Consider the following 22,901-nt stretch of genomic DNA (forward strand, 5'->3'; position numbering starts at 1 on the left):
GGAATAACATTTCTTGTAACATTTTAACTCCTTTGAAGGAAAATGCAAGAAAGATAAAACTTTTGTTCCAATACTACCCTTATATTATCCTACTTATGGAATTTATAACAACAATAACAAATAACATAAAGTTAAATTTTTATAAGGTATAAATTTTTTAACGTAAACTATTTATTTTAGTTATATTGGAACAAAAGCAAAATTTACACCTTGAAAATTTGACACATATGAAGAGATTATTTTAATTTTCAATACAACTTAAATTACACCATGAATTGAAACATATTTCTCTAAAAAATATCTTGACTTCCTTAATTTTAATTGTGCACGAAATTTTTTAAGATGTTAATTACTTTTTAAAATCCTTCGAAGTGGCTGATCTTAATTAGATTTAATTTATTTACCCTTTGCTATCCCACCGTGACCCCAATGTAAAGAAATATAGACCATTATTAGCTAGTAAATTTTTTTAATTTAGATTTTTTGCTTTTAAAATTTTATTTTGTTTTGGTCTAAAATATCTCTGAAACAATGTCCTTTTTCATATCTATTTCCTTTTCCTTTAACAACCAAAAGTAGAAGTTCTAAAAGAAAAGGTAGATGTTCTGAACTCTGAATTTCTTCATTAGATTGCGATAACCAAACCATTAGCTGCACGTGTTAGATCTTCTGTCTTAGTCCCTTGCGATGAATTTTTTTTTTTTTTTTTAAAAAGGAAGAATTGACCAAACGTACCAGAACACCGAAAATGAAAAAGGAAAAAATAGAAATAACCATAAACAAAAGAAGACACGATGTCGTTTTCACTCATTCATCGTCTGTTGGTTTGTCAAATTCGTAGATTTGCGCGTGGGTGAAAAATTGGGTGAAAAATTTTCAATTGTTTCGTACCTTCCTACACCACTTCAGCAGACCAGTATTAAGAAGAGCAGTCTGGAAATCTGCTCTCTAAACTCTCTCTCTCTCTCTCTCTCTCCTCCTCTCGGGGCTTATTGAGATCTGCCTCTCTCTCTCTCTCTCTCTCTCCCCTCTTATTCCAACGACCGAATTGACGCCGACGATGGGGAGGAGTTGCCGGAATCATTACTCCGTTCTAATTTTAGCGGTTATACTTCTTAGCGCTACGGAAGTGAGGTCAGATGCGTCAGATCACAAATACAAAGTCTCAGATCAGGTTCCTCTTTACGCTAACAAGGTCGGACCTTTCCATAATCCTAGGTAATCTTCTTCACGTCTTGTCCACTTTTAGTGATTTTTTCTGCTCTTGTAAGTTAAACGTTTGATGTTATTTGTTGAATGGCTGCCGTAAAATTATGGCTAATTGTTCCAACTATAGTATTTTAGAGTTTAAATTTTGTTTGGATTGAGTATTCTCCGTCCTTTCTGAGATTTTGGAGTTTTTGATGCTTAGAAATGCTGCATGGATGTGTCGGTGGATCGCGTGTTTCAAGTTTTATGTCAGTGGGATTCCAGTTGGTTGGATCTAGAGTTAAAAGCTGCATCTTGCTTGTCTAATTACAGTATTGGCAGTTGTGTGGGAGATTTTTGTTTGCTAATTGCGCTATTTTTTTTTAAGCTGAAGTAATAGCTTGGAGATTGTGAGAATGTTAATTGTTGCTGGTGTTTGAATTAGTTTTGTTGCCTATACTGCTGAACTAAAGAAAAGTTTGCATTTTGATGGTGTGAAAAGGGAGATTCGGGAAGAAAATTAGGTCCTTTTTGTTTCTGTTTTTAAACGTTGATTGGAAGCTCTGCAAGAATGAGGGAAAAGTGACAAGTATTCGATATAATAATAAATGAATCATCTTAAGTTGTGAAGAGTACGAAAAGTATCAAGTTGTGGCTAAAAGAAATATGGTGAGAAGTACAATACACGTATGATCTGGCACTTGATACGAGTATTCCCTGCACTTTAGCTAGTTATCAGGAATTATGTGAGAATTTATTGCATCTGTATCAATGTTTCTTTGCAGTTGGTAAATATGTTTGTAAGCCATGGAAGCAGAACGTATGCTTCCCCAAGAAATAAGTTGAGAGGCATTAACTTACTAGATCATGAAAAGAAACTTTGTCTAATGCAATTATTCTGATACTTAAATTTGACAGACGCATTATAACACTTGCAACTGAGTGTATAGGACTGTCAAAAAGAATAGTGATTTGCATATTGCTCCTTGGGGATTTGGTCAGTTAACAAGAAGAAGATGCTCTTTTGGTCTCTGTCTTGATCAATGATCGTATACTTGCAAGAGATGGAGTTGGTTTCTGTTAATAAAATTGGTTGTTAGTGGGGTATACAAGTAATCTTTTTTGGTTTTAAAATTGCAAGCTGGCAATGTGTTGACATAAAATGGCTCTTTTAATAATTGTTTAAGATGTATTTGATGCGACCTTTTGGACTTGTGGATAGCCCAAAACTTCCATCGTGCTTGCAAGGCTTCTGTTAGCTACAAGTCCTATATAGCGAATGATTTTGGAATGGAGGGTTATGTTGGTAATTGATCTTGTGGAGGTGCTAAATAAAGGGCCTATTTGCAACCTGTTCTTGTCAATTGAAAGTAAAGTAGTTCTTGATAATATTATCTATGAGAATCCCAGTTGAATAGCTAAGTTGCGACTTTGAGAAGACTTTCAGTCAACATCTTCCATCTATAAAAGACTTCTCTAGTGACACCCTTCTCTCAATTTATGAGCTTGCAAAATTCAGTATGAAATTATGTGTATATATTCTGTTTATTTTACTTGAGTTTCATTTCTGACTTTAAACTCTTCCCCCCCCTGTATGTTGTAGTGAAACCTACCGGTATTTCGATCTTCCGTTCTGTTTACCAGGTATCAAGATGATCGCTTTTATTCTTCTTCCATTAGTTGTTTATCTTTTTTCCTTAGTGAAGGCTTGATTCTTGATGTATAATGCTTGCAGCTCAGGTGAAAGAGAAAAAGGAAGCACTTGGTGAAGTTTTGAATGGTGATCGTTTAGTTGTTGCTCCATATAATCTGGAATTTTTGCATGATAAAGAGTCTGAAGTTGTTTGCAAAAAGAAGTTGTCAAAGGAAGAAGTTGCTCAATTTCGAAATGCTGTCTCAAAAGACTACTACTTCGAGATGTACTATGATGACTTGCCTTTGTGGGGTTTCTTGGGGAAGGTTGAAAAGACTGGCAAAACTGATCCAAGCGAGTACAAGTATTACTTATTTAAGAATATCCATTTTGAAATCTTATACAAAAAGGATCGTGTTATTGAGATCAATGCACGAACTGACCCTGGTTCTATAGTGGATATAACTGATGATAAGGAAGTGGATGTGGAATTCATGTACTCCGTCAAATGGAAGGAAACTACTACCCCTTTTGAAAAGAGGATGGAGAAATATTCTCATTCATCTTCCTTACCACATCACTTGGAAATTCATTGGTTCTCAATTATCAATTCATGTGTCACAGTTCTCCTCTTAACTGGTTTTCTGGCCACAATTTTGATGCGAGTCCTTAAGAATGATTTTGTTAAGTAAGTACAACTTATTATTTGTGACCCATTCATGTTATACAAATTCATTTGTGCTGCTTGACTGTCTTTTACTGTTTGTCCTGATGGATAAATGCTCTGTAATAATATTTGGTGTTTATTGAAAGATACGAGCACGATGAGGAGACGGCTGATGACCAAGAAGAAACTGGGTGGAAGTATATTCATGGTGATGTCTTCAGATTCCCTAAATACAAATCCTTGCTTGCTGCTTCCCTTGGATCTGGTTCTCAGCTATTTACCCTGTAAGTTAGTCTTTGGAGTTTTGTCTCATAGTATTATGCAACTCAAGCAAGTTTCTTTTAACTCCGTGGTGCCAGAAGGCGGTGAAGTTAATTGTGCACTTTTCCATTTCAGAACAATCTTTATATTTATACTTGCTCTTGTTGGTGTATTTTACCCTTATAACCGAGGAGCTCTCTTCACTGCATTGGTGGTCATATACGCACTTACTTCTGGAATTGCTGGCTATACTGCAGCCTCTTTCTATTGCCAGCTTGAGGGAACCAATTGGGTATGTAACTCATACTTTTGGCTAGTATAAGAATTGTTTTGTGATCTTTTTAGTTTAGAATTGTATCACTGTAATTTCATCATCATCATCTTCTTCGTCTTCTTCTTCTTGTTCCTCTTTTTTTGGGTTTTTGGGTGTGCATGTCTATTTGGGGAGACTTGTGTGTTGTATGTCTTGGAAGCATGATGTAGCTCTTCCCTGGTTTGGAACTTGCGAACATTTTTGCACATCCAATTTTGCAGTCCTTCAATTTGAAAACTTATTACTTTTCAGTAAATGGTCCATAAGAATTCTCTCGGGGATGGAGCTTTAAAATGTTAGGGTACATATGGAAGTGTTTCCTCTGTTTGTGTTTGGATCCATAAATTTCTAACTTTTGAAGAAGATGAGAACTATGCTGCAATTGCATCTTTGTGTTTTTGAAAGTGTCATTATTTTCACACTAAATAACTGGATCGCATGATATAATGGACAAAACATCTCCATCAGTTATATCTCCTTTTTCTTCCAAGCTGTTGCACACAATCAATGTGGTGGTAAGAATTTGCATCACTCATAGAAGCTATGACTAATTATTCTCATTTTCTTTTCCCCCTTCTACAGGTCAGAAACTTGTTGTTGACTGGAGGCCTGTTTTGTGGACCGCTGTTTTTAACATTTTGCTTCCTCAACACTGTTGCTATTGCTTACAGTGCCACTGCAGCACTTCCATTTGGTACTATTGTGGTCATATTTCTCATATGGGCCCTTGTCACATCACCTTTGCTAGTCTTAGGTGGGATTGCAGGAAAGAATAGCAAGGCAGAGTTTCAAGCTCCATGTCGTACGACAAAATACCCAAGAGAGATCCCACCATTGCCTTGGTACCGTGGAACTCTACCTCAGATGGCAATGGCAGGTTTCTTGCCTTTCAGTGCCATATACATTGAGCTCTACTACATATTTGCTAGTGTTTGGGGTCACAGGATTTACACCATCTACAGCATCTTATTCATAGTCTTCATTATTCTCCTGATTGTCACTGCATTCATCACTGTGGCTCTCACATATTTTCAACTTGCTGCTGAAGACCATGAATGGTGGTGGAGGTATGTTTTCCGACTTAAATCGTTATTGACTAAATTTGCAATACTTGTTTTTAGTTGATTAAAGTTTGTTTCTCATGATGTTTTCTGGCAATGGATGTCTAAATCAAGGGCTTCTTGTCACACCAGATAGTTTAAAGTATATGGTTGATTGTCTAAATCATGTGTGAAGTACCGCATGATGTTTTCTGATAGTTCTATTTGATATGAATAATAGTTTCCGGCAAGTTGAACATATGGTAGCCTAGCCAGGAGGATGCCAATTTTTCTTGATTTCACTTTTTTGGATATCTCAATTTTGAATTTGACTTATAATATAATATCTAATTAAGTTCATTTTGAAATTGGTAATGCATTTCATGATGATCTATTAGATTATTAAAGTAAGTTATAAAGCTTCGAGGCTTGCTAGAAAAATGATTCATAGATTGATCAAAGCGGACCAAAGTAATCAATTGATTTCTCTATATATGAAGTTGTTTTGTGCTGTAGAAGGGATAGAAAATTTTAGTGTGCATAAAGACAGTTTAATCATTTTAGTTGGTATTGACAATGAATGATGACTATGATTAAGGTGTCTGGTCCTAGAGAAAAAGAGAGAGAGAACGACAAACTTTAATACCATCATATTATAGTAATGTTCGGTGAATTGGTAAAAGATATGTGAAATTGCAGTTAGACTTTTGTTTATTGGCGTGCAGAAGGATATATGTGAAGGTTCTGTCTAACATCAATTAAGGCTCAGTAATGAGTAACTTTTACTTTCTTGGTTTCGTGGTCTCATCCCAAGCTATTTGGATTCTGTTGCCTTCAGATCTTTTCTTTGCGGTGGATCAACTGGGTTGTTCATCTATGGATACTGCCTCTATTACTATTATGCGCGATCAGACATGTCTGGCTTCATGCAAACGTCATTTTTCTTCGGTTACATGGCTTGCGTTTGCTATGCCTTCTTTCTCATGCTGGGGACCGTTGGTTTCCGTGCGGCATTGTTCTTTGTCCGCCACATATATCGCTCAATCAAGTGTGAATAAGATGTTGGGTGATCAATCGTCCATATTCGCTAGGTATGTTTTCCTCTGTAGAAAATTTGTTGGGTTTCTGTAAAATGTCAGAATATGTTGTTGGAAGACTCTGACGAGTAGAGCGGGAATGCGATGCCATGTCCTCTCAGGTCTTTGTCAAAGGCAAACTGTTGAGCGCAGCTGAGTGGTCACACATTGCATGATTTTCCAGCTGGATTAGACACAATTTGGGTTACCATTGAAATAGGAGAAATATTTTAGGAGAAAGCCAGACTGAGTCGAGAGGCAGCAGCCAGGGTTATGCGGAAGCAGACTCAGGTTATTTTGTTAGCAACTAAATAATTGGTGTTTAAAGTATAAATTAGGTTTATTTTTTGGTCTCCTTTTCTTTTTTTTTTTTTATTGAATTTTATGTACCAATAGAAACTGTAGTATGTGAAACAATGATAATTGCATGCCGCCTCAATTTTGCATCTAAGAGTTGTTCAATTCTTTTGAACCCCCACCAGAAGGGCATTGCTTTCGCTGATTCTGAACGTCGTGCCGTGCGTCCATACATAGTTCGCTACTTTCTTACTTTCGTTTTCACTCTTACTGCCTTTTGACACAAAATCTCCGGATTCATGTTTCCTACTTCTTCTGTGATTATCAACTCTTCTAACTCTAGTAACAAAGCAAGTCAGGAGTTCTAAGCGGCCCTCAAATTAAAGACACCTTGTTTATGCCCCACACACACTCTATATATATATATATATATGGTGGGGGGGGGGGGGTTGGTGACCCGGTTTTACTGAAGCCGGAAAGTTAATTAGGAATTCGGTCTTGGGGGTCTTGTTATTTAGCTATTGAATGGAAGAACCATTTGTTTGACGAGACGAGACGAGACTTTGGTTAATGGCGCAAGCAAGCTGTCTGAAAAGCATATCCTCACATTGAAAACTTAACTTGCATCAAGGAAAGAAGCTGATAAAAGTGATGAAGTCCTTATTATTGTTCGTTTTATTTTTTTGGATCACATTGGAATTTTTTGCTATTCTGAAATCAACTAACATTTGATTTTTAAGAGACAAAGTCTTTGTTATGAATAATTATTTTAATTGTTTGAAGACAAATAATGTCCCAAGCTTAAATTCAATGTAGTAGCGGGGAAATGAATATATGATCCGAAGTAATAACCAAATATCGAAAAACATAAATACAAAAAAGTATCAAAAACTAGACCCCTGTGATTTTATATGCAGCTCAAAAAGAACAAACAGAATGAATGGAAAAAGAGAACTCACAATCCACCTGAAATGCTCCCATTGAAGATCTCAATGGTATCTCCTTGAACGACATGGTGCCATCTAAATGATCGATCATCATCCATCACATTTTGTTTGTAAATGAAGAAATATCCTTCTTGTGGAAGATTCAAATCCAGGTTGTGGTTTAACTTTTGAAGCTCGTTTCTGAGTTGTCCAACATTATCAGAAGGGCTCACTTCCACAGGGATCTTCCTCGTCCCGCACTTTGTCAGGACCATAATCTTCATCTTCTTCGATCCACTAGAATTCCCTACTGATGATCCTGATGAAGTCGTTGACGACGATGATGGCCTAATACTAACATCAATTTCTGAGTGATCAGAGAGCTCACATTCAACTAGACTTCGATGATCTTGCAATTCAACACCACCTGCACCTGCATGAATGATTAACCTGCCAACCGGAATGCCTTCCATCTCGTGAATCTTCTCTTTCAGCCTTCTGATACTGTCATTGACGTCCATCTCCACCGCAACACCAAGTTTGGACGCTGGCATCTTGACGAGAAGCTGGATTTTCTTGGAGGAGGGCGACAATGAAAACTCGTGTTCCAATTTAACAACATTGTTAGTAGCAGAAGTATTATTAGTATTAATAAGTTTTTCGGGATCAGAAGCCACAACAAGTTGAATGCAAGAGCGATCAAGGATTTCTGAGGAGTGGACATTGAGTTCATCATTGAGAACGTCGCCATTGAAGATTAAGGATTGTTTAGAAATGGGGATTCCTTGGTGCTTTTGGATCTTCTCTTTGATCTCAAGCACGGTATCAAAATAACCTATTTCAATGGAGAATGACCTGCCTCTTGTGGGTTGAAAGACCAAATCCATTTTCAGTTGTTGTCAATGATAATAGATACAAGGGAGTGCGTTATAATATCGCTGTAACAGTATCCGATATTTGCCTAACCGTTATTAGATATGGATATCTATATCTATATTCAACCTTGTTGGGCTGTAGTCAAAGGCAAATGCCCTGTGACCTCTTTTTTCAAAATACAAAAAAGTGCGGGTGGGAGTGGGTTTTATCAATTATCACGGCGGATTGGACTACCTTCACAAGATAACTTACAAGGTTTTTATGAATGAATCGTCCATCAATGTCGTTCTCCCCCCATCAATCAACCGTGTGCGAATTGAACTTCTGAATATCCGATGAACGCAGTCCTTGCATCAGATCGGCAGTGCGATTGAAACCTCTAATATCTGATGAACACAATCCTCGTACTGACTCCAACTTCTGATGTCCCGTCCCATGAAATTCTGATGTTGCGCAGTTCTTTAGTTTGGCGGCGGTTATTTGGCTTCTAAATACATGGCCATAATGCAATTGTTTGTTTCAATCTTTTTCATTGATACCCTTTAAAACTTCAAATTGTTTTTTTTTTTTTCTAGAATTTCAATCAATCCAAAGATAGACTGCTGGATACAAAAGTATGTTCTGATTCATAGACTGATAAAAGGAACATAGGACGTGAACCCAAAAAAGGAAAAAAATATTCAATGGAAACAATTCGTATTTGGAAATTAAGATTTAACATGAAAATCTTGTGCAGTGCACATGATAATCCAATTTTAAGCATTAATATAATACCGGCCGAAGATTTAGTTACTCTAAAGAGTAGTCAATAATTGACACACAAAAAAAAAAAGATTGCTTGAACACTAGCTATTTTTTTTTTTTTTTTTGTACATATGGTGCAAATTAAGAGAAAATGTGATTTAGTTTGATCTTGAAAATTTATCGAATAAATCATATTGGCATGGTGATTTTATTTTAAATCTTTATCATATATTTTTGCAAATCCTAGCAACTGTGTACACTGTAGCAATAATAATTCTTTTGCACAATTGCATTTAGAATTAATTTTCTATACACTGACGGTGTGTAAATTCACCGTTGGATACATGACAACTAATTTGAATTTGAAATCTAAATCTTACATATGTGTCATACATCCAATCATGATATTATGTACATTGTACATAACATTAATTCTTAGATTTATGCCACATTTGTTAGTAGATGTCATAAAATCTTAAATGGTTTCTATATTAGCATGTTAACCAGCTGTGCATGTAAGATAGACTTCAATTAAATTTAACTTCACCAAAAATGTTCTCAATTACTTTTGTGCTTGACAATATATTTAGCATAAGATTAGAGGTATATGGTGTTCATCAAAATTAGAAACTCAATTTAATCACTAGCACTCGAAGGAGCAAAGTGACTGGAGAAAATTAAAGAAAAGAAAAGTAGTCTTTACTCTGTATGCTAGATGGATAATTTTTTATGAGGTGTACAATATTGTTCATCTTATGACTTGCTTTTCAATGATTTATAAAGTCCCTTTCTGCTTTATTATACCAGAAAAACTTTGGTCTGATAGGTTAAGGATGTCGTACTTAAATTATTTTAGACGAGAGAATATGAAACTTTCTTTTTTCTTTTGTCAAAGGACAGGATGAAAAAGAGTACCTAAGGTTCAAAATTAAAATGTTTCAATCATGGATACCTTTTTTTTTTTTTTTTTTTTAATGAGATGTACGAACTTGTTCATCTTTTCACTTGCTCTTTAACGATTCATATAAGTCCCTTTCTGAATTAGTATATGAGAGAATACTTGTCATGTGAAATTCGGGGTTTTATACTTAAATAATTTCAGATGAAAGAACATGAAATCTTTTTCTCTTTTTTTTTTTTTTTTTTTTTTTTTTGTCTTGTTAAAGAAAAGAAAGATAAAGAATACCTGAGGTTCAAAGTAAAAATGCTTAGGAAAATTTAGGGAAAAGATAATTTGATAAGTTTTGTGCAATTCAAACTTGGAAAGAGCCCCTAAATCTGCATAATCCTTTATCTATTAAAGTTATAATAGTTTTTGTTGGAAAGTGTTAGCATAGAGGCAAAGGTTGTCTCTTACCAAAGTTAAGGAGCATTTAGCAATTAGCATTCGTAAGTGTTTTTGCTCCATTGACCAAAACTATATTGGACGTATCAAAGCCGCTTCCTGGCTACTAACATAAAAATCAGGGGAAACTTCAGATTTTTGCTATTAAACTTCAGTTCTCTTACTTCAGATTTCAGTATCCTCAAATTTCAACTTGCATTTAGGCCCAATAGACTTTCTACCCTTGCAAAGAAGCATGAAAGCAAGTCCTAGTCAGTTAATTCCAGATTGTAGCAGGCAACAAACCTGAGATTATAAATCACCTAACAAAGGTGAATCAACCATTTGGTTGTTTCTTCTCATCACAAGACCGATAAACATGCAAACCACACACGAAGAAAAACGAAAAAGAAATTATAGTCGTCAGAGGGCTTGACGATTGATCACTCTGATCAGTCTTTAGTTCGTTGAAATAAATTGAGCACTGAAACTTCGCTAGAACAGAATAAATCATTCAACAAATCTAATATACATGCAGTCCTTCCCCACTGCATATTCATGAAAGGCAATGGCATAACTGATATTGTGTGGTCTAGTCTGGAAATATCAGATTGAATGTCATCAAGAAGGGTGAGAAAAACTAGAGGAAAGAGATAGAAGCTTCATCAAAGGAAGAGAGCCAATCTGGTACAAGTCGATCCACGAAGCTAATACGCGGGCAAAGAAAACAGTGCTCGCACTACCTCCAAGTAGAACCACCAAGTCTAATAACCTCCTCAGTGCCACTATCCCTATTAGGCCCCCTGTCCTTGCCCGTGTCCTCCTTTTGATTGCCCAAATCGCCATATATATCTTTAAGTTTGGCCAGATTGCTGGATGCAGTAGTCTTCTCCTTGTTCCCATCTCGAGGTGAACTACGATGATCACCATGCATACTATGCTCGTACATGCTTTGACTTCTGCTCCTGCTTCTGCTCCTGCTCCTGCTCCTACGGGAACTACCTTCACTATAATGTCGGCTGCCATCACGGCTCCTCCTCTCATAATCCCTTCCACTTTCCCGGGACCGTCGATCATAGTCATACCTTCTGTCTCTATCTCTGTCACTGTCCCTGTCCCGCTCCCTATCCCGATATCGTTCCCTGTCCCTGTCCCGGTCCCGGTCCCTGCCACGATCCCTATCTATATAATCCCGGTCAGACAACTCACGGCTTTGGCTTCGGCGACCACTGGGGGAACGTCTTGAACCATCGTCTCTATCATATGATGGTGGTGGTATGGTGCGTCGGACAGGAGATGAATCTCTAGTTGATGCACGATGTGGAGCACGCTGACCAAAAGAGACGGAGAGAGCAGCCTTAACAGATGGTGGCCGACGGGCAGTTTCATCAGATCCACGTGTTGATTCCCCAGTGGTACCACAATGCTTGGTTGGAAGCTTCAGTTTTTCGAGATTGGATACAACAGAGCGCATCACAGGAACAGGGATGCGAGGAAAAAGAGTATCAAAATAGTACTGCAATTAAAAGTTGTCCGATTAAGTACTTGCATTGAAAGTCAAATTCAACAAATGCAACACTATATTATGCTTTCAACTCAAACAATTCAGCACTACTGTAGCAGTGATTCTCACAAACATTTAGTCCAAGAAGGGATTTGTGCAAGCAACCTGTAGCATAATTATCTAGGAATTGAAAGGGTTAAGAATTCCTCTGGTCAGAATCAAGCTCAAGTAAACAGAAGTATATTGCTTGAACCTTCAAAATCAAGTACATGAGTATGCTCATCAGCCTCATTTTCAAGTCCTCCAGACCTGCCTAACTACAGTATATACATTAATCATAGTTAAATCTTCTTTCAGAATTTTGAACGTTACAAACATTGCAACAAATTAAAGAAGAAAGTAGGGTAATAGCAATGCGTCACACTAACATTCATGGCCTCTAGCTCAGAAAAAATGAACTTTAGACAACTCTCCCAATCTGCCTAAAGAGGCTAAGCATAAAAGCATTTAGACAGTAAGATAATCACAGTTGCAATCCAAGGACATCAGAAAAGAATGGTATGGCACCTGACCTGTCCAAGAAGCAAGTCCCTAATATAAACACCCATTGTAGTCATGCGACCATTGGATCCAGGAGCAAATTCCTGAAAAAGGAAACTAGCTATAAAACAACACAGACATAAAACACCCAAAAAACCTCAACACGAAAGGAGGTAGTAGACATATTAGCACTAGATATCTACCAAAAGAACAATTACATCATACAGCATTAAAAGCTTTTATAAGACATTTGAGATTCGTTTCACAAGATATGTACTGTAAGTTTTAGAAGAATCTTAATTTTTTAAACCACATATTTATTCAAGTTGCAAAAGGTAAAATCAACTTATCCCAAAAAAGAAGCCCAAAAGATAAAAATCAACAGCTGCATGACCACCTAATAAAAGAAGACCACCTAAGCAGCAAAGAAAGAGTTACACTTGCACCCAGCAAAATCTGTAATAGCACATTGAAGATGTGGACAACAACCAACACATGAACAAGCAACATGTGCGCGCTCTGCAAGAACACCTTGTACATCACATCGAGCACAAAAATGCCAGAACAAAGAATTTGATTAATCAACTAAAAGAAAGCATTTTTACATGAGGGGACACCATAGGGAGAGTGGGAGATGCATTAACCAATTACAACTTCAAAATATTCATAAGTCAAAAACACATGAAAAAGGTATTTGACTGAATTTAAAGGATTAGTCCCTTTGATTCCATTATGTGTCTTCAAGAGAGAAGAGGGGAAAGAAGAATGGCGAAAGGGGTGGTGAAAGATGAACCTCACTCCAAAACAAATAAGCAAGGCCCTTGATGACTAGCTATCATTGGTTTTCTTCTTCCAAAAAAAATTTTCAGAACATTTCTAACTAACGTTCACAAATCATAAGCTACAGAAGTTCAAAAATTGCATCTACTGCAAAAATTAGAGATGTTAAATTCCCCCAAGAGGGAAACAAGTCAATTGGGACTTCAAATCATGTAACCAAAGTCAAGCCAAAGTGTCAGAAGATCCAAAGTGTCAGAAGTCAGAAATGCACCTGGTGCATACCTCATCATCCTTGATAAATGGTTCATACCAGTTCCATAGAGTCTTTGGATCAGCATAATATCTTAGGTAAAGAAACCCAACCTGCAAAAGCAATAACTTGCATTACTTTACCTGACTAATATCATAGATAGGAATGCAAATATATCTCTAATATCAGTGATAACTCAAAACGAAATTAAAATACATGTCAACATGATATGCGATTTTCATAATGTAAGAAAGCTAGGAAAACCATTTTGTGATCCAATCTGCACCCTCCAGTTAATGCAGCAAAATAAATTGCTACCCTCCAGCCCTTAGCTAATTTGTACTTCATCACAAAATATTTGTTACCATTGAAAGCAAAACAAATTTTCTGAGTATAATACTCTGTATATCTACTGAAATAAGAAACAACTAAAGAGATAGGAGAAAAAAATCAGAAAAAATAAAAAATGTGAAGGTGGATTTGGTAGCAAAGAGCCAAAAGCAATCATGTCTTCAAGCTATTTCATGCTGGAACTATTACCACTTTCTATTCTCATATTTGCTGCCAAGCATCATCAAGCATTGGAGAGACCCAAAAAGAGCCTGGCTGTCTCACACTGATGTAGCAAAAACACCAACATTAGATGAAAATTAGGTCAATTTCTAATTGATCAATTCTGTGATGCCATCTAATTGAGCTGAGTATTACAGAGGGAAACAGAAAAAGAAAAGATGCTGCTTCCATGCTTCTGCATTTCAACATCATTCACAAAATGCCAAAATATCATAGAAAATTACAAAGAAAGAGAAAACATTGAACAGACAACTTTTCAACAAAAAGATTACATCATTATGAAAGAAGTATACTTAGCCAACAATTTCCCCCAAGCTATTCCTTAAATGACCTAGCCAATATTAGTTACTACAAGAGCTAGCAAATCCACCATTAGCACCACATGATATACTATGAAAATATACTTGTCAATAGGATAGATGTTAACCAACTCCAAAACTTCCATGTTCAACACATACAGTTTCCCTAAGGTAGTGGCAAAAAATTAGTTCACTTAAAAACAACATCTTCTCAACCAAAGTAATGCACAGCAACAAAAGCAATCAATACAGGTTGAGAACCAGTACTTACAGCTCTGATATAGGGAGAGTCTGGGTGCTTCAAGAGACCGTGCATTTGCTTGACAGTGAGCTTCATAGTAAAAAATTTATATAGAAGGCAGAATGCTGTAGAAGGACCACGACAATTGCCAGTCATCCATGGCTCCACATGATCAACTTGATTGTAGATCTCATCTATCACTTCATGGTAAGTTTTTAATCTCAAAAGGTCTCTGAAGTAATCAGAAGAAAGAATATTCATGCAAAGGACTTTCTCCAACAATTGATCAATTGGCCTGCCAGAGGTCTGTATCTCCGCCATATATATATAATTTTATCAATTCCAGCCTATAAATAAATTAATTGAAAATTTGTTACTCAGCATGCAATCATACGCAAATGTCCGCATAATGAGCAAAGAAAGACTCATTGCTAAAGCAAAAGAAACAAAACACTAATGAAATAGTGAAACCATTAAGCTACTTCAAAAACTTTGAGATAGCAAAGGAGAAGACAAAAAGTTTAATTAAAATAATTCAAAATAAGAAGTGAGTGAGGATTTATTACACACAAAGTATCACAAATTAGACTATTACGCAGAACCTTTTAGTTTTAAACATCACATTAATAGGAGAAATATATGAAGATGATTTCTTTCATATTCTCTTTTCCTCTTCTTCTGTCCTTCACCAACTCCAAGATCCAATTTGGACCTAGACTATCCACTCAAGTGCAAAAGAACCCCATAAATGCAACTAAAGAACAGCTCCAAAATCACACCTCTGCCAGAGCTCTCAAATTTAGATTCAAAGACAAGAAAATTTTCCAAAGTTGTTCGAAATACCACAGAAGAAAAACAAATATCCCCTCCCATAGACGCCCTGTAATATTACGTTTGGCAAAGGGACTAAAACAGACTAGACTTAAACTTCAAAAAACGAAAACAAAAAGCTGAAGATTGATCCCAGAAGTCGAGCTAATCCGAAAACTTCCATCTGCACAGCTCAAATTCCAACCCCGACAGCACAATTTCCAGCTAATTCAAACAATATGGAAGCTCGAGAAAAAAAAATTTACAGAAGATATGATAAATTTAATTGAAAAACAAATTCAAGCATATAACACGGTTCCCCCGAAGACCCAGACTTAAAAATCAATCCTTTTCATTAAAGATCCAATTCATAACCCAAAAATTCGTCCTAAAATTCCTCAAACAGCTAAACAAAGAAACCCTAAAATTATAGGTGAAAAACGCATACCTCCTACAAGATAGGGAGACAAAGAATGAAATTGCTCAAGAAATCAAGGTTTTTATTACGCGTTATTCAACGATATTAAATGAAAAGTTGCTAATAGCCTACCACGGCACGGTGGGAGGAGGCTGAGAGAGCGGCGGCGGCGGTGGCGGTGGCGTTGGGAGTGAGATTTTGGGGCTCCGACTCCGACCGATAATTGCTTACCCTTTTTAGGGCATAGCCTTGATGGCGTTTAATTCAGAGCCTTTTACTTTTATTTGTAAGTTGCACTAAAAGCGTGCCCGTGCACGTGCTTTCTTCAAAGCGTGTATGGCCTGGAGTCGAGATTTTTTATACATTTAGCCCCAAAAGGAAAGATGGTATGATTTACAATACACTACTAAACTCCCTATGTGTCTCACTCTGTCCCCATGTTCTTTGAATTGCAACATTTGAGTTTGATAAATTACATTCATCATATTTCTGTCATTCTGCTTTGGAAGCAAGAGATTGCCAACCATAGAAATCAGTCCAACTTTCAAAATTCTTTAATTTCATGATCTGGTTGTTTGGGTAGTAATCATACAAGATTTTTTTTTTCTTAATTTTACATTTTTGTTTTATTTCTTGGTTTCAAACACCAATTACACGACCACTTCTGATCATTTTCACAACGTAAAGATAGATAGAATTGAGTGAAAGAAAGTGTTTAAATTTCTAATTGATGTAAATAAAGTCCTCTGGCTCTAGTACAATGTTGTTCCATTATTCAACAAACTCTGCAAATCCCACAATTTCTGTGAACTATGTTTTGTACATCAATCCGCGAAATAAAGAGTCTATATAAACAGCCTACAAAAAGTTACTGAAGCGAATCAAAACCACCCAAATTCAGTAGCTTAAGTTGTTGCAGGAGCTGATCTCAGTTACTTATTGTGTTAAAAATTGGGAAGTTCATTCTGCGAGAGATGCAGCTCGTAGCGGAACACTAGCCACTCACTAGCTTCAGCCTTGGCTCCTTTGGAATTGTCAATGGCCTTGTTGATCTGAACATTTTCCAATAGTGCAGAAATGTCAAAAAAAGAAAAGAAAAGCGGTTGTGAGGTTATCTTCATGCATTGTCTGGAAGAATAGTTTTAAGGTATCCATCCATACAATCATAGTCAAATGTTCAGTTAATCTCAGTGGTGAGTATTTACAGTTCCAGATAAGACATTAAATTGAAAGAAAAGGAGAACAATCTTCCTGTAACAAGTACTATATACACACACACACACACCTTTGTGGGAAGAAAGGCCTATCAAAGTAAGGCATCAACTGAGCTCTAGGAATCATCTCTTTTCTAAGCAACTTCACCTCTTCCTCCTCGATCATCTGTCTCAATACTCACCATTTGTATTAGTTCTCCAGAATCATTCAATTTAACAAAACCCAAATCACCATTGGTTATCCGAGGAGATGATTAATTACCTTCTGCAACTTCTCTAGTTGTCTCTTCTGTCGCTCTTCTATGTATATCTTGGTCGCAACCTGCATTTATTTCCATTCATGAAGAGGGATTCAAATGGAAAGATACGTCACCCTAAAAACGGAAAAAAGCAAGAGAAATTGAAAATATAATCATCTTGCATCTCACCGAGTAGTTGAATAATGCACGTTTCACAGCTCTTTCCTTGGTGTGGAGTTTGAAATCCTGTGGCTTAGTGTTTTCTTTTGTAACCTGCAGAGACCACATGTTGGTTCTTCAGTCAATCGTTCATGTTCTATTCCTTCCTTCCTTCCTTCCAAACAATAATTTCCAAGAATGAGATGTACATTTGTATGTATCTTAAGAAATGTAAACATGTATATGTGCACCTTATTCTTGTCAACTTGGCGCTCTTTGAGCTCATCTCTTGGCTGAAATCATTGACATGAAGATTGTGTCTAATTAGGCAATGATAGAAATCAAGTGGGGTCATTGAAATATTACCAACATAAGTTGGTGAATTAGGTGGAATGATGTCAACAATGATTGCTTCGCCATCCATCTATCTCCGTTTTGTGAATGCTCAATTTTTGTCGATAACTTCGCTTCTGTCCAGTTTTACTAATGTATTGTAGTCTTTTTCTTGAAGAACATTTGCTTTGCACTGTTTAAATTAGCTCTATTGACAATTTCTTCCTTCCTTTTTCTTTTTTGGGTAGAAATTGACAATTTATTCTACTACTATTGTTTAAGCTATATATTTTGCCGCCAGGACATGCAGGAGCTACTCTCTTTTGCCATCCAGTAACTATAAAGTGGAGAAAATTAAATAGAAGTTAGGATTCTTGATTTTGTTATTCCAGGCATAAAAGGTGCTCATCAGCAAATTAATGCTACTCCTAGAAAAGTTGTTTCATAAATTGAACAAAAACCACTAAAGAGCCAAAGTTAAACTTTTTTTTTTTTTTTTTTTTAATTTTCTTTGTGGGTTGAGCAAAGTTTTCGTTAGCAAAAATGACTATTTACTGTGCAAATAAACTCGACTTAGAGAACAGGCAATGGCAGCTTGCAAAATCCTTGAAGTCCTACCCCAGAGTTGTTTCTCAGGGCCTGCAAGGGTGATATGTGTCTCACCACTCCTTTGCCAGTAGATGAAACAGGAGACTGCGATCTGCTTTTCACGAACTTAAACAATTTGAGGGAAAAAAAAAAAAAAAGGAATTATACACAAGACAAAACAAAATAGGTAGTTAGAAAAACGTTCTACCAAAAGAGAACAGCAAAAAGTAGTAGTAATAATTAAAGAATCTACCTTTTGAGCATTTTTGCTGTTGGGGCTATCCATTTTGAGTTGCTATGATCGACTGAATCAGCAAACTCGGTTTATATAAAGCACAACCACGATGATCATCAGGAGTGGAGTTTGGAGATTTGTATCTTTCTGCAACAATTGCTTGCTGTTGATCCATCAGTAAAATGCATGATCTATTGTACCAAACTTTCTGATTAAACCTCCCTCTCAAATTTGACATCACACACTTTTTTGTTTGTAATTGTGTCTTCAACCTCCACATTTTGGATTCATTTTATAATAGGATGATCAGAAGTAACACGTAAAGCTTGAAGAACCATTGGCCTCAACTCTTTTCAGCGCTCCATGCACAGGCTTAAGATTTAAGTTAGTCAGTGACAGATAAAATCAAAGGCCTTTCAGATTGGGTGACAAGTCACTCAATTACTTGCATGTTTCTTCGAGCTTCATTTTGCGGAAGCTAGTGCAGTTCTGGGCTTAACGCATTTTCCAGCTAATTGGAATCCGAATGAGCTTCTTAATTAATTGGGATTTGCCATGTGTGCCTATTAAGTGTATAGTAAATTCAACTAAAATGAATTAGCTCCAAAATCCAACTGTGTGGGAACGAAAGAAGGTCATTCCTCTACTGCAGACAAGGTCCCCAGGATAACAGCTTGGATCTGTGGCTTAATGAAGTGTGAAGATTTTAATATAGATATTTCCATTTCAAAATTTAGCTTTCGTTGCTTGATTTCATCAGTCGACATGCCTTCTACAATGATCAAGGATTTTGTCATCGGTAATTTAACTCAAAGGATCGGAAATTGTTTGATCCGTAGAAATCTTTAATGCAGGAGCTGAACGAGCTCTATATATGTTTAAGATAATAAGGACCAAACATCTTCCTTGATTAATTAGAGCACCAAAATCAAATAAACACGTACAAGAATGTTAAATTATGACATAGATAGAAGTAATGCACGTTAATTAATTAGTAGTATTATTTTGTCATAGATTGTAAATCTTCACATTCTCACAAACTTATAATACCCTTTGTGAAGCATCCTCAAAATGATTCTCCCATAGGCCTGCAGCATCCTGGTTAATCCTGGCTATTTCTATTTAAGTACGAAAATTCTCTTAATTAGTAATAAACTAGGCAAAATCAGCTTCCTTGTTCCTGATGAATTCGACTGATATCATCATCATCATCATCATCCCTTGAGTCCATATACTAGCTCCCTGGTCACTAGCATTGAATGATTACATAAATACACCCCTTAAGTGCACTCAATTGATTTGATAATGCATCAAGGAATGGGGAATGATGACAAGGATCATGACAATTAAGCAACTAAGCTCAATTTAACCACCAAGGAATGTGAGAATCAAGCTTTGTTAGCCGATGCCGAACCGCCATTAATTACAGCCGGAGGGAGTAAATCTAGAGGTCATTAAAAATTGTAAGACCACACACACACAACACAATTCAATTACGTAAATCAGAAGAAGATTATGGAAAGATGCTCCAGAAATTGGTCTTTTAACATCGCTTTCTTTCAATAGTAAATTGAGGGGGGAGGGACTAAGATTTTTGACGACCTGTTAATTAACAAGCAGGGGGAAGAGTTCATTATCAAGCATTCGTTGTTTAATCTGTTATGTTGTGTAACCAAGGTGGAAGGTAACACTTTGGTTTCTGGTCGGTTATTGGCTTCTTATCAATCGTGATAATAAACCAAAGGCCTGTCATATACCAGTTAGGTCAATATCCCAAAATCAAACTGTAGTTCAATTTGCTCATGTTTCAAGTTATTGAGCATGAATAAACTAAATCTATCGATCGATCTCAGCAAATTCATCAGGCACGACTAGTTTATTCGAAAGTTCAAATTCTAAGGAATAATTGTGAAATTAACACAACAGCTAATTTGTTAAAAATGACAAATAAGATTAACATAACAGCTCCTCGAGGTTACAATCAAGCCATCCTGGGCTGGCATAATAAAAAGCGAATCTGCAAGATGTGGACTTAAGAGGATGTATAAATTAATAAATCGGGTGAAGCAAATTAGGCCAATCAACATATGTTTTTTAGTCGAGTAAAGGCTGAAATTTTTCTTAGGTCTTTAAATGGCTTCAGGTCAAGCCCAAATCCGTGCAAGTATTTGTACTTGACTTCATAACCAATTAGGCTCTGCTTTCTCAACAAGCAAAAAATGCTTTCGCTGCTTCCATTTTCAGCAATTATTACTGTTCAAACAGACCACATGTTGCTTGTTCTCTGGCAAAATTATGCAATCTCCAAAGGATAAGGCTGAGTGGATGGTCCTAAACCGGAAGATTTACGCCAAATGTACATCCCGGTACTTGTAGGAATTGTTAGAGATAGCAGGCATGCTCCATAGTGGATGGTCGTGGATTGGAATTTGTTGTAGATTAAGAAGCATATGAGCAAATTTTACGCTAATAATCAAGATTTTTGTCGGTAAACATCAACCATCACAAGAAGTGTATGTTTTGTTGGAGTTTAGATACTGAGTTAGCGGAAGGAAGAGAGAGAAGGGATTGTAAAAATGTGACTTATCAAATTATTTATAAACACCAATAATTCTTAATTCGGATTAACATCTAAAATATCGTATATTCAAATTTCATAATCGATTCGAGAGCCACGTTGATTGATAGTACGTAGGAAGTTACGTTAAACGTAGTAGTCTTTGATCTCAAGCACCTATCTTTTTAATTTTAAATTATTGATTTATGATTTTGAAAACTTGCCCCGACTACGGTCAAGGCCATGGTCAAATCAAATAGATTATAGGCATATCAATTGCGTACCAAGAAAAGAAAAGCATACACAAACAAAAACCCACTCCGTCAGTAAAAAAAAAAAAAAAAACCCAACCAGCCAAAAAAAAAAAAGAAAGAAAGAAAAAAAATTTTTCCAGACACCATGAGATGAAAGGTTCAGATGAAGTCAGAGGAGGAGAGACATCATTAGGAAAAATGGTCCATTCTCTTCCACTGAGCACTGCCACTGGGGGGAGGAAGGAAGGCCATTGAGCGCATCCCTTGAATTGTGAAAGAATAAAAGGGGGTACGTAGTCACAAGACATTGTTGTCAAAGACCACAATTTGTATGTATACTAGTAAAACTTTTTCTTCTCCTGTGTAACGACGACTCACACAGATGAATGGATCTTCTTCAATGGTTGCTCTTTTTCCTCTGTCTCAGTTGCGATAAGGGTTTGCAGAGGTGATAAAAAAGAGTGGGGCAGAGGACTGTGTGTCTTGTCTGGGGTTTGAGAGGGACAAGAGAAGCTGCAGAAACTTTCAAATTGTGGCACTGAAAAACATGGCGTTTTTTATTGGGCATTTAAATTTCGAACAGTACTTGTGAAAGAGACACTAGAGCAACATGGAAAAACATAGCCTTAATCCCATTTCAGCTTTTTCTTTTTGGCTTTTTCTATGGACCACTCCTCCTCCTCCTCCTCCTCCTCCTCCTAGGCTCATCACTCATCAGTCTGTGGAGGGGCACCTGCCTGCATGCCTATTCTTCACATGAAGATCAACTGGACTTCTGTACCATCTCCACCATCTCCCCAGCTAGAGCTAGCTCCATGTACATAAGAGATTGATTATAAAAAAAAAAAAAAAAAAAATTTCAAATAAATATATTGATAGATCAAATGGGGTCTTTTGTTTTGCTTTCTTCCTCTTTGATGTTTTCGAAAGATCTAAAGATCTAATTTTGGCCAATACAACAAGGAAGTCAAGAAGAACAAAAGATAACTAAAAAACATACTACTACTTTTTACCCTAGGGAAGGGCGGGAATCCTTTGTCCAGCTTAAATTTATTCATCTGACATATTAATCTTCCGAGAGGAGGGGTTTAGAGGACAAAAGTACTGTTTAAATTGAAGGGCAAATGATTCTGAAACAAATGTACCCGTAAAACTTAAGACACTTTTGTGGTTATGAAACTTCAGAGTTCCCCAAATATGTCCATGCTCAACTCATACTAACGGGAGAAACCTGCTCTGGACTACTGAACAATATATTATTCTAGTCATGCCTTTTAATTCTGGGATACTTATGATTTTGGCATTAACTTATTTTTTCTAAAGTAATGTAATAATGCAAACTCTGGACTACTGACCAGTACTCGTTTTTATTATTTCATCCTCCATTTTCCTGCTATTCATCCTTCTCTTCGTCATCCTTCTCCTACTTAAAACAGAAGCAATTAAGGAAGAAGAGTAGAATTACGAATGTTATAATTCTCTCTCTCTCCCTCTCTCTTTACCTATATTTCTTGTATTTTCTAACTTCTTTGCATTCAAGAGAAAGAAAATTTTAATTTTTT

The 22,901-nt window shown here is 36.5% G+C and overlaps 4 protein-coding genes across 10 annotated transcripts; 1 reads left to right on the forward strand and 3 right to left on the reverse strand.

Moving 5' to 3' along the window:
• The first annotated feature begins 918 nt into the window (after positions 1-918).
• Positions 919-6,629, forward strand: LOC113698466 (transmembrane 9 superfamily member 3). The gene is made up of 8 exons (XM_027218292.2): positions 919-1,218; positions 2,792-2,832; positions 2,924-3,509; positions 3,635-3,772; positions 3,885-4,041; positions 4,645-5,129; positions 5,941-6,193; positions 6,301-6,629. Exons 1-7 carry the CDS (start codon positions 1,061-1,063, stop codon positions 6,158-6,160), a joined length of 1,785 nt encoding a protein of 594 aa, XP_027074093.1. The 5' UTR covers positions 919-1,060; the 3' UTR covers positions 6,161-6,193; positions 6,301-6,629.
• Positions 6,630-7,387: 758 nt separating this feature from the next.
• LOC113698967 (ubiquitin domain-containing protein 7SL RNA1-like) lies at positions 7,388-8,288 on the reverse strand. Its single transcript, XM_027218963.2, has one exon. It carries the CDS (start codon positions 8,286-8,288, stop codon positions 7,431-7,433), a length of 858 nt encoding a protein of 285 aa, XP_027074764.2. The 3' UTR covers positions 7,388-7,430.
• A 2,489-nt stretch (positions 8,289-10,777) lies between these two features.
• On the reverse strand, positions 10,778-16,090 carry LOC113699377 (pre-mRNA splicing factor SR-like 1). 7 transcript variants are annotated; one of them, XM_027219716.2, is made up of 5 exons: positions 15,893-16,080; positions 14,563-14,879; positions 13,452-13,532; positions 12,422-12,493; positions 10,778-11,861 (listed from the first exon to the last, which is right to left on the reverse strand). In XM_027219716.2, the coding sequence occupies exons 2-5, from the start codon at positions 14,851-14,853 to the stop codon at positions 11,085-11,087; spliced, it is 1,221 nt and encodes a 406-aa protein (XP_027075517.1). In that variant the 5' UTR covers positions 14,854-14,879; positions 15,893-16,080; the 3' UTR covers positions 10,778-11,084. The 7 variants fall into 7 exon arrangements, with proteins under 7 accessions (XP_027075517.1, XP_071913749.1, XP_071913750.1 ...); XM_072057650.1 differs by having other exon boundaries at positions 11,558-11,861; positions 12,417-12,493; positions 15,893-16,090; XM_072057651.1 differs by having other exon boundaries at positions 11,629-11,861; positions 12,417-12,493; positions 13,441-13,532; positions 15,893-16,089.
• A 367-nt stretch (positions 16,091-16,457) lies between these two features.
• On the reverse strand, positions 16,458-18,579 carry LOC113699494 (microtubule-destabilizing protein 60). The gene is made up of 7 exons (XM_027219863.2): positions 18,547-18,579; positions 18,324-18,419; positions 17,624-17,665; positions 17,403-17,486; positions 17,237-17,296; positions 17,046-17,140; positions 16,458-16,812 (listed from the first exon to the last, which is right to left on the reverse strand). The coding sequence occupies exons 1-7, from the start codon at positions 18,577-18,579 to the stop codon at positions 16,755-16,757; spliced, it is 468 nt and encodes a 155-aa protein (XP_027075664.1). The 3' UTR covers positions 16,458-16,754.
• Positions 18,580-22,901: the final 4,322 nt, after the last annotated feature.

This window comes from Coffea arabica, chromosome 7c (assembly GCF_036785885.1).
Source record: "Coffea arabica cultivar ET-39 chromosome 7c, Coffea Arabica ET-39 HiFi, whole genome shotgun sequence".
Taxonomy (NCBI): Eukaryota; Viridiplantae; Streptophyta; class Magnoliopsida; order Gentianales; family Rubiaceae; genus Coffea; species Coffea arabica.

Coding starts and splice junctions, on each gene's coding strand:
- LOC113698466 (XM_027218292.2), top strand. CDS start 1,061: ATGGGGAGGAGTTGCCGGAATCATTACTCCGTTCTAATTTTAGCGGTT. Junction 2,833..2,923: donor TCTTCCGTTCTGTTTACCAG/GTATCAAGATGA, acceptor TAATGCTTGCAG/CTCAGGTGAAAGAGAAAAAG. Junction 3,510..3,634: donor CTTAAGAATGATTTTGTTAA/GTAAGTACAACT, acceptor GTTTATTGAAAG/ATACGAGCACGATGAGGAGA.
- LOC113698967 (XM_027218963.2), bottom strand. CDS start 8,288: ATGGATTTGGTCTTTCAACCCACAAGAGGCAGGTCATTCTCCATTGAA.
- LOC113699377 (XM_027219716.2), bottom strand. CDS start 14,853: ATGGCGGAGATACAGACCTCTGGCAGGCCAATTGATCAATTGTTGGAG. Junction 12,494..13,451: donor CATTTATCAAGGATGATGAG/GTATGCACCAGG, acceptor TTCCTTTTTCAG/GAATTTGCTCCTGGATCCAA. Junction 11,862..12,421: donor GGGACTTGCTTCTTGGACAG/GTCAGGTGCCAT, acceptor TTTTAATTGCAG/TACTATTTTGATACTCTTTT.
- LOC113699494 (XM_027219863.2), bottom strand. CDS start 18,579: ATGGATAGCCCCAACAGCAAAAATGCTCAAAAG. Junction 18,420..18,546: donor ACAGCAAAAATGCTCAAAAG/GTAGATTCTTTA, acceptor AAATTGTTTAAG/TTCGTGAAAAGCAGATCGCA. Junction 17,666..18,323: donor CCCTGAGAAACAACTCTGGG/GTAGGACTTCAA, acceptor CAATGATTTCAG/CCAAGAGATGAGCTCAAAGA.